Genomic DNA, 10,626 nt, shown 5'->3' on the forward strand with positions numbered 1-10,626 from the left:
GAGCAGCCCATCGTAGTGCCGCCCCGGAGGAGCTGTTCATCGCTCTGCCCAGGTCTTCTTGGAGCTCTTCATCACACCTTCCCTTCCCTTCACTGCGCCGCCCAGAGCAGCTGTTCATCGTACCGCTCAGGTCTTCTTGGAGCCATTCATAGCCCCGCCCCAGAGGAGCCATTCATTGCCCCGCCCTGATGGAGCCCTGCATCCCACTGCCCCGGAGCAGCCCGTGGTCGTTCCGCCACAGAGGAACCCTTCATCCCGCTGCACCGGATGAGCCTTTCATTGCGCCGTGTTGGAGCAGCCCGTCGTCGCGCTGCCTTGGAAGAGCTGTTTGTTGCACCACGCTGGAGGAGCCCTGCATCGCGCTGAGCCAGAGGAGACCTTCGTTGTGCCTGCCAGAGAAGCCGGTTGTTGTGCCACTCTGGAGGAGCTGTTCATCGCACCGGTCCGGTCTCCTTGTAGCCCTTCATCGCACCGCGCCGGACGAGCTCTTCACGCCGTGCCCGAAGAGCCCATCATCGCGCCATGCCTGAGGAGCCCTTCGTCGCGCCGCCCGGGAGGAGCCCATCTTCATGCCACCACGGAGGAGCCGTTCGTCGTGCCGCCCCGGTCTTCTTGGAGCCGTTCGTCGTGCCGCCCCGGTCTTCTTGGAGCCGTTCGTCGCGCCGCCCCGGACGAGCTTTTCATCACACCGCGCTGGAGGAGCCCATCGTTGCAGTGCACCCAAGGAGCCATGCATCACACCTCTCCGGAGGAGCGCTTCATCGCGTCGCCCTGGAGAAGCCCATCTTCATGCCACCACGGAGGAGCTGTTCATCGCGCTGCCCCGGTCTTCTTGGAGCCCTTTCTCACGCCGCCCTGGAGGAGGCCTTCATCGCCCAGCCCCGGGGGAGCCCTGTGTCCTGCCACGCTGGAGCAGCCCATCGTCATTCCGCCCTGGAGGAGCCCATCGTCACGCCACCCCGGCGGAGCCCGTTTTCACCCTGTGCCGAAGGAGACCTTAGTTGTGCTGCCCTGCCCTTCTTGGAGCTGTTCATCGCACTGCCCCAGAGGAGCTCGTCGTCCTGCTGCCCTGGAGGAGGTCTTCATTGTGCCGCCCCGGTCTTCTTGGAACCCTTTATCACGAAGCGCCGGAAGAGCCTTCGTTGCACCGCCCCAGAGGAGCCCAGCATCCTGCCACCCTGGAGGAGCACTTCATTGTGCCACCCAGATCTTCTTGGAGCCTGTCGTCGTGCTGCCCCAGAGCAGCCTGTCGTCATTCCACCCTGGTGGAGGTCTTCGTCGTGCTGCAGGAGCCCATCGTTGTGCTGCCCTTGTAGAGGTAAGTCTTCATTGCACCACCCACATCTTTTTGGAGCTGTTCATCGTGCCGCCCTGGAGGAGCCCTTCATCACGCTTTAGCAGAGGAGCCCATCGTCCTTCTGCCCTGGAGGAGCTGTTCATCACAACACACCAGAGGAGCCCCTGGTTGTGCCACCCTGGAGGAGCTGTTGATCGCGTCAGCCAGGTCTTCTTGGAGCCCATCGTCGCACCGCGCTGGTGGAGCCAATCGTTGCGCCGCCTTGTTGGAGGTAGGTCTTCATTGCACCGCCCACGTCTTTTTGGAGCTGTTTGTCGTGCCGCCCCGGAGGAGCCCTTCATAACGCTTTGCCAGAGGAGCCCATCGTCCTTCTGCCCTGGAGGAGCTGTTCATCACACCACACCAGAGGAGCCCCTGGTCGTGCCACCCTGGAGGAGCTGTTGATCGCGTCAGCCAGGTCTTCTTGGAGCCCATCGTCGCACCGCGCTGGTGGAGCCAATCGTTGCGCCGCCTTGTTGGAGGTAGGTCTTCATTGCACCGCCCACGTCTTTTTGGAGCTGTTCGTCGTGCCGCCCTGGAGGAGACCTTCATCACGCTTTGCTAGAGGACCCCATCGTCCTTCTGCCCTGGAGGAGCTGTTCATTGCGCCGCCTAGGTCTTCTTGGAACCCTTCATCGCCCTGTCCTAGGGGAGCCGTTTGTTGCCCTGCCCCGTATGAACCCTTCACTGCGCTGCCCAGAGCAGCTGTTCATCGTACTGCCTAGTTCTTCTTGGAGCCCATCATCACACCTTGCCTGAGGAGCCATTCATCGCTCCGTCCTGATGGAGCCCTGCATCCCACCGCCTCGGAGCAGCCCATGGTCATTCTGCCACGGAGGAGTCCTTCATCCTGCTGCACTGGACGAGCCCTTCATCGCGCTGCGTTGGAGCAGCCCGTTGTCGCGCTGCCTTGGAAGAGCTGTTTGTTGCACCACGCTTGAGGAGCCCTGCATTGCGCTGAGCCAGAGGAGACCTTCGTCACGCCTGCCAGAGGAGCCGGTTTTTGTGCCACTCTGGAGGAGCTGTTCATCGCGCCGGCCTGGTCTCCTTGTAGCCCTTCATCACATCGCACCGGACGAGCTCTTCATCACGCCGTGCTGGAGGATCCCATCATCTCGCCGCACCCGAGGAGCTGTGCATCATGTCTCTCCGGAGGTGCGCTTCATCGCGCTGCCCGGGAGGAGCCCATCTTCATGCCACCACGGAGGAGCCGTTCATCGCGCCGCCCCGGTCTTCTTGGAGCCGTTCATCGCGCCGCCCCGGTCGAGCTTTTTAATACGCCGTGCTGGAGGAGCCCATCGTCGCACCACACCCAAGATCCATGCATCACACTTCTCCGGAGGAGCCCTTCATCGCGCCGTGCTGGAGGAGCCCATCGTCGCACCACAGCCAAGATCCATGCATCACACCTCTCCGGAGGAGCGCTTCATCGCGCCGCCCTGGAGGAGCCCATCTTCATGCCACCATGGAGGAGCTGTTCATCGCGCTGCCCTGGTCTTCTTGGAGCCCTTTGTCACACCGCCCCAGAGAAGCCCTTTGTTGCGCCGCCCTGGAGGAGGCCTTCATCGCCCAGCCCCGGGGGAGCCGTGTGTCCTGCCACGCTGGAGCAGCGCATCGTCATTCTGCCCCGGAGGAGCCCATTGTCATGCCACTCTGGTGGAGCCTGTCTTCACCCTGTGCTGGTGGAGACCTTAGTTGTGCCGCCCTGCCCTTCCTGGAGCTGTTCATCGCACCGCCCCGGAGGAGCTCGTCGTCCTGCTGCCCCAGAGGAGGTCTTCATCGTGCTGCCCTGGTCGTCTTGGAGCCCTTTGTCGCGACGCGCGGAAGAGCCTTCGTTGCACCGCCCCGGAGGAGCCCAGCATCCTGCCACCCTGGAGGAGCACTTCATTGTGCCACCCAGATCTTCTTGGAGCCTGTCGTCGTGCTGCCCCAGAGCAGCCTGTCGTCATTCCACCCTGGTGGAGGTCTTCGTCGTGCTGCAGGAGCCCATCGTTGTGCTGCCCTTGTGGAGGTAAGTCTTCATTGCACCACCCACATCTTTTTGGAGCTGTTCATCGTGCCGCCCTGGAGGAGCCCTTCATCACGCTTTAGCAGAGGAGCCCATCGTCCTTCTGCCCTGGAGGAGCTGTTCATTGCGCCGCCCAGGTCTTCTTGGATCCCTTCATCATGCTACCCCGGAGGAGCCGTTCAATGCACCGTGCCGGAGGAGCCATTCATCATGCCATGGCAGAGGAGCCCCTGGTCGTGCCACCCTGGAGGAGCTGTTGATCGCATCAGCCAGGTCTTCTTGGAGCCCATCGTCGCGCCGCGCTGGTGGAGCCCATTGTTGCACCGCCCTATTGGAGGTAGGTCTTCATCTGACCATCCACGTCTTTTTGGAGCTGTTCGTCGTGCCGCCCCGGAGGAGCCCTTCATCACGCTTTGCCAGAGGAGCCCATCATCCTTCTGCGCCGGAGAAGCCGTTCATCACACTGCGCCAGAGGAACCCATGGTCATGCCACCCCGGAGGAGCTGTTGATCGCATCAGCCAGGTCTTCTTGGAGCCCATCGTCGCACCACCCGCGAGGAGCCCATCGCCGCGCCGCGCCGGTGGAGCCGATCGTTGCGCCGCCCTGTTGGAGGTAGGTCTTCATCGCACCGCCCACATCTTTTTGGAGCCGTTCATCGTGCCGCCCCGGAGGAGCCCTTCATCACGCTTTGCCAGAGGAACCCAGCGTCGTTCCCCCTCAGAGGAGTCATTCATCGTGCCGCCCAGGATGAGCCCTTCATCACACTTTGCAGAGGAGCCCATTGTCCTTCTGCTTTGGAGGAGCTGTTCATCGCGCCGCGCCGGAGGAGCCCATCGTCATGCCACCCCGAAGGAGCTGTTGATCGCCTCATCCAGGTCTTCTTGGAGCCCATCATCGCACCACCCGCGAGGAGCCTATCGTCGCGCCACGCCGGAGGAGCCGATTGTTGCACCGCCCTGTTGGAGGTAGGTCTTCATCGCACTGCCCACGTCTTTTTGGAGCTGTTCATCATGCTGCCCCGGAGGAGCCCTTCATCACGCTTTGCCAGAGGAGCCCATCGTCCTTTTGCCCTGGAGGAGTAGTTCATCGCACCGCCCAGGTCTTCTTGGATCCCTTCATCGTGCTATCCTGGAGGAGCCGTTCATCACGCCGCGCCAGAGGAGCCCCTGGTCATGCCACCCAGAGGAGCTGTTGATTGCGTCAGCCAGGTCTTCTTGGAGCCCATTGTCATGCTGCCCCCGAGGAGCCCATTGTCGCGCTGCACCAGTGGAGCCGATTGTTGCGCCGCCCTGTTGGAGGTAGGTCTTCATCGCACCGCCCACATCTTTTTGGAGCTGTTCCTCGCCCCGCCCTGATGGAGCCCTGCATCCCACCACCCCGGAGCAGCCCGTGGTCGTTCCACCACGGAGGAGCCCTTCATCCCGCTGCACCGGATGAGCCCTTCATCGCGCCGTGTTGGAGCGGCTCCTCGTCGTGTTGCCTTATAAGAGCTGTTCATTGCACCGCGTTGGAGGAGCGCTGCATCGTGCTGAGTCAGAGGAGACCTTCGTCGTGCCCACCAGAGGAGCCAGTTGTTGTTCCACCCTGGAGGAGCTGTTCATCGCACCGGTCCGGTCTCCTTGTAGCCCTTCATCACACCGCGCCGGACGAGCTCTTCATCACACCTCTCCGGAGGAGCGCTTCATCGCGCCGCCCTGGAGGAGCCCATCTTCATGCCACCATGGAGGAGCTGTTCATCGCACTGCCCTGGTCTTCTTGGAGCCCTTTTTCACACCGCCTCGGAGGAGCCCTTTGTCGCGCTGCCCTGGAGGAGGCCTTCGTCGCCCAGCCCCAGGGGAGCCCTGTGTCCTGCCACACTGGAGCAGCGCATCGTTATTCTGCCCCGGAGGAGCCCGTTGTCACGCCAACCCTGCGGAGCCTGTCTTCACCCTGTGCCGGAGGAGACCTTAGTTGTGCTGCCCTGCCCTTCTTGGAGCTGTTCATCGCACTGCCCCAGAGGAGCTCGTCGTCCTGCTGCCCTGGAGGAGGTCTTCATTGTGCCGCCCCGGTCTTCTTGGAGCCCTTTATCACGAAGCGCCGGAAGAGCCTTCGTTGCACCGCCCCAGAGGAGCCCAGCATCCTGCCACCCTGGAGGAGCACTTCATTGTGCCACCCAGATCTTCTTGGAGCCTGTCGTCGTGCTGCCCCAGAGCAGCCTGTCGTCATTCCACCCTGGTGGAGGTCTTCGTCGTGCTGCAGGAACCCATCGTTGTGCTGCCCTTGTGGCGGTAGGTCTTCATTGCACCACCCACATCTTTTTGGAGCTGTTCATCGTGCCGCCCTGGAGGAGCCCTTCATCACGCTTCGCCAGAGGAGCCCTTCTGCCCTGGAGGAGCTGTTCATTGCGCCGCCCAGGTCTTCTTGGATTCCTTCATCATGCTACCCCGGAGGAGCCGTTCGTCGCGCCGCGCCGGAGAAGCCATTCATCGTGCCATGGCAGAGGAGCCCCTGGTCGTGCCACCCTGGAGGAGCTGTTGATCGCGTCAGCCAGGTCGTCTTGGAGCCCATCGTCATGCCGCCCCTGAGGAGCCCATTGTCACGCTGCGCAGGAGGAGCTGATTGTTGCGCCGCTCTGCTGGAGGTAGGTCTTCATCGCATCACCCACATCTTTTTGGAGCTGTTCATTGTGTTGCCCTGGAAGAGGTGGTCATCTGGCCGCCCCGGAGGAGCCCAGCATCCCTCCGTGCTGGAGCAGCCCATTGTCATTCCCCCCCGGAGGAGCCGTACATTGCGCTGTGCCAGAGAAGCTGTGCAATCGCACCCCACCAGAGGAGCCCGTCTTCGCTGTGCCCGGCTCTTCGTGGAGTCATTCATCGTGCTGCCCCCGAGGAGCTGGTCATCTGGCCGTCCGGGAGGATCCCTGCATCCCACCGTGCTGGAGCAGCCCATCATCATTTCACCCTGGAGGAGCCTTTCATCGCAGCCCGCCAGAGCAGCCCATCGTTGTGCCGCCCTGGAGGAGCTGTTCATCGCGCTGCCCAGGTCTTCTTGGAGCCCCTCATTGCGCCGCCCTGGAGGAGAGCCCTTCATCCCGCCGTGCTGGAGCAGCCCATCGTCATGCCACACCGGAGGAGATCTTCATTGCGCTGCTGCTACCTTCTTGGAGCCTTGCATCGCACCACGTTGGAGGAGCCCTACATCGCGCCGAGCCGGAAGTGCCCTGCATCTTCCCGATCTGGAGGAGCCCTTCATTGTGCCACCCTGGAGGAGCCCGTCGTGCTGCCCAGGTCTTCTTGGAGCCCTTCATCGTGCCACGCCGGAGCAGCCTATGGTTTTGCCACCCCGGAGCACCTCTTCGTCTCACCACCCAGGTCTTGGAGCCCTTCATCACGCTGTGCTGTAGGAGCCCTTCATCGCGCCACCCAGGTCTTCTTGGAGGCCTGCATCATGCCACACTGGAGGAGCCCTGTGTCGCGCTGCCCTGGAGAAGGTGTTCATTGTGCCACCCAGGTTTTCTTGGATTCCTTCATCGTGCTGCGCCGGAGTAGCCCTTCATCATGCCGCACTGGCGGAACCGTCATCGTGCCACCCCGGAGGAGCACATCGTCGTGCTGCCCCGGAGGAGCTGTTCATTGCGCTGTCTAGGTCTTCTTGGAGCCCTTCATCGTGCTGCCCCAGAGGAGCCGTTCATTGTCCCGGAGGTGCTGTTCGTTGCACCTCCCAGGTGGTCTTGGAGCCGTTCATCGCACCGCCCTGGAGGAGCCCTTCATCACGTCATCCCTTAGGAGCCATTCATTGCGCTGCCTCGGAGGAGCCCTGCATCCTGCCACGCCAGAGTAGCCTATTGTCGTTATGCCCTGGAGGAGCTGTTCATCGCGCCGCCCAGGTCTTCTTGGAGCCCTTCATCACTCTGTCCCCTAGGAGCCCATTGTCGCGCCACCCTGGAAGAGCCCTTCATCACGCCACCCCGGAAGAGTCCTTCCTTGCGCTGTTTGGCTGTTCTTGGAGTCCTTCCTTGCGCTGTTTGGCTGTTTTTGCAGTCCTTCACTGTACTGCCCCAGAGGACCTTCGTCGCGCCGCCTGGCTCTTCTTGGAGTCATTCATCGCGCTCTTGCGGAGGAGGCCTTCACTGTCCTCCTTTAGGGTGTTCACCCTTTTGGTTTCTTCATCATCTGGGATTTTTTGGAGTGTGTCACCACGCGGCCCTGGAGGAGTCCTTCAGCACACGTTTTTTTTGGGAGCACTTCCCCGTTTGGCTTTTTCAGAGGCCTCCACTGTATGGGTCTTCTTGTGGTGTTTCAGCCCGTGGCTTTTTTTCTTGATTTCTACAACAGCTGGTGTATACTGGAGTGCTTAATGGCATCATGCTGGAGCAGTGCTTCACCTCCTGGCTGTTTTGGAGCGCTTCAGTGCCTGGCTTTTACTGGCGTGCTTTGATGCGTGGCCCTGTAGTAGCCCTTCAGCACCCTGCTGTCTGGAGCACTTCAATGTGTGTGTTTTTTGGAGCTCTCCACCTCCTGGCTTTTTTGGAGCACTTCAGCACTTGGCTTTTTCGGAGCGCTTCACGTCCAGATTTTATTGCTGTGCCTCAACATGCTTCCTGTGATGTGTGCTTTCCGTGTGTAACCTTCCACATTTTTTTTTCTCAAACCAGCAGATGATCAGGTGGATGGGTTTACATGGGGTTTTTATGTTCCTCAACGGTCTTTTGAACTGGGGGATGTCTTTTTCTGGGGAATGGTACCATCTTTGTGTCTTCTCTTCTGCCAGTTTTACCCAGTCCTGGTTTTGAGGGAGGCGAGTTTGTGCTTTGGGCAACTTTGTGCTTGGTGTTGGTTCTTATTATTCATGCTTCTATTGGTGTTTTTTTATCAGGTTTTGTTCCTCATTCTCTTCTTCTGGATGATATTAGGAAGGTCACTTTGGAAGCTGCAGTGATTCCTGTCTCATCGGTGGTTTAGGGGCTTTTCCTGGCAACGTGTCTTGAAGTGGAGTCTGTAGAACAGGATCTTTGGGAAGTCCGAAGGTAAGTTGTCTCAGTTCTGCTTTCTTCTGCTCAGTGGTGTGTTTTTTTTCCAGCACAGATGATATCGAGTGTTTGGAAGGGGGTAGCCCAAGCATCCAGTGAGGGTCACAGCCTTGCCGACACAGGGAGCGAGGGAGAATGCAGACACCAGAAGCGTTGGGTAAGTGCCTAGGTGCCAGAGTGCCGAAAGCTGAAGCATCTGTCACTACTTGTTGGAGGCATGGGAATGCTGGGAATATCTGCATGGCCCTGTCACCAAGGTGGCTGAGCTGGTGCGGTTTTCAGGGCCGTGCAGTAGGTGTGTGATTGCTGTTCTGCAGAGGCAGCAGCTGGAGGGTGCTGTTGCCACAGGAAAGGCTGCCAGGCCAGGAGCACAATTAAGTCTGAGAGCCTGAGTGAGTCAGTCCTCAGAGAAATTTGATGTCCTGGCTCTTGTGACCCACCCTGGCCTATGGTCTTGCAGGACATCCTCTGTTGGTAGAGGGTCAATGCTTGGAGTTTCTTTTCCTGCTATTGCTTTATCAAAATACAGACTTCATTTTCTCAGTGCCAGTTGCTGAGAGTAACTGCTTTTTCTTCTCTTAATCTTCTCTTAGCCATTTGAGGTCACCGTTTTAGTTCCCAGTTGCATCTGTTTTTTTGTTTTTCAGAGCGCCAGTGTGAAGACTGGATTTTACCTTCAGTTATCCCTGGAGGAGCTGCTGCAGAAAGAAGCGAGCCTATGGTTTTGGGAGCTGTGCCACAGGAGGACAGCGGAGCAGGAATCCGGCGTGATAGGACCACATTTTTGGTTTTGGCAATAAAAATTGGAGCAAGCCACAACTGAGACATGGTGGCATCTGGTTTATTCACTGCATGGTTATCTAAACCCTGCTAACGGCTCTCAGGAGGATGCCTTACCCCCACCCACTCCTCATCCTTGACAGATCCCACAGTTCCTGCATGGTGAAGTCCTTATTGATCCTGTGCCATTGGAGGTAATAGTGGGCAGCTGGCGGCCACGGAGGTGTTTCTGCAGTTTTTACTGCCTTCCAGCGGGTAAGAGCTTGTGCTGGAAGGGGCTGTTTCTCCTCTGTGACAGATGCTGCCTTCCTCTCAGCTTGTGCTTTGCTTTCTCTGTTTAAGCCTGGCTCTTGCAAGCAAAGGTCCAGGTAGGTGCAGTCCGTATTCAGTTCCCTCACTAAATGTTGCCATTCAATGTAAGTAAGAAAGTGTTTCTGCAGGGAGGGGCTGGGCAGGAAGCAGCAGGGTAGCCCCCACCTGACAGGGAGCCGATGGAGCACCCATCTCTGGAGCATCCTTTGGCAGCCACGCTCCCTAGACTGAGTTGTGTGGGTACTAAAAAGCCTTTAAAGTTCTTTTTTCCCTGCACAATTCACTTAACCTATAGGGAATGTGGGGTCTGGCCCTCTCCCTCTGCTGCTCTGGTTGGACTGTGGCCTGCCTCCTCCCCTCTGCCCAAGGGAGCCACTCAGGTCAGGGCCTGTCCCTGCTGCACACTTCTGCACTTAAAGGGAGTTTTTAAGTGACTTGAAGAGTCTTTTAAATTCTCCATTTAAGTGCAGTCATGGGTGGCAGACAGGCCCTGGCTGATGGAGAGGGCCACACCTTGTCACTCCCTAGACAAAATGGGTTCTGTGGGGACAAAAAAGCTCTGTGGGGTTTCTGTCCCCATGCAAGGCCCTTGGGCTCGCTGCCCTGGGCCCTTGGTTGCTGGAGCTCAATTTAGGAGCAGGCATTGGTCCCTGAAAGTGAATTTTGGGGTGTTTGGAGTTGGTGCAGAGACAGGCTAAGGGCGATGTGACTGGCTGCTCTGATCAGGAAACGGGACCACCACCCTTCCTCAGTGGGAATCCCCCTCTTTCTGGGGATGCGGCTCGCAACAAATGCAGTTGAGGGCAAAGCACAGCTTTTTCTCCTGCCCTATGCAGTGTTTCAGGCTGAAACACTGCTTTGCTGCTGGGAAGACCTCAAAATATCAAAAAAAAGCAATGCTGCGGACGCCAAAACCTAAATCCACAATAGGGGCTGTGGCAGCTGCTGCTTTACTACCTTTCGCAGGGACAGGGACGTGGTGAAGGCTGAGAACACTGCGCAGGCCGGACCCGAAGAGCTCTCTTGGAGCTCTCAAATTGATTTCCAGAATTTTAAAGCAATTCTTTCCCCCAATTTTTGCTTGGTATTATATTGCTTAGTGGGGGTTGAGCTTTTTTTTTTAATAACAGCCTGAGGTGAATTTCCAGGTGTGCAAAATTGTTGGTTGTTTGGCTTTGTTG

At 58.6% G+C, this 10,626-nt stretch overlaps 1 protein-coding gene across 1 annotated transcript; it reads left to right on the forward strand.

Moving 5' to 3' along the window:
- The first annotated feature begins 2,119 nt into the window (after positions 1–2,119).
- LOC142081263 (uncharacterized) lies at positions 2,120–9,176 on the forward strand. Its single transcript, XM_075147950.1, has 4 exons — positions 2,120–2,978; positions 3,353–3,957; positions 6,103–8,510; positions 9,001–9,176. Exons 1-3 carry the CDS (start codon positions 2,120–2,122, stop codon positions 6,967–6,969), a joined length of 2,331 nt encoding a protein of 776 aa, XP_075004051.1. The 3' UTR covers positions 6,970–8,510; positions 9,001–9,176.
- Positions 9,177–10,626: the final 1,450 nt, after the last annotated feature.

This window comes from Calonectris borealis, chromosome 3 (genome assembly GCF_964195595.1).
Source record: "Calonectris borealis chromosome 3, bCalBor7.hap1.2, whole genome shotgun sequence".
Lineage (NCBI taxonomy): Eukaryota > Metazoa > Chordata > Aves > Procellariiformes > Procellariidae > Calonectris > Calonectris borealis.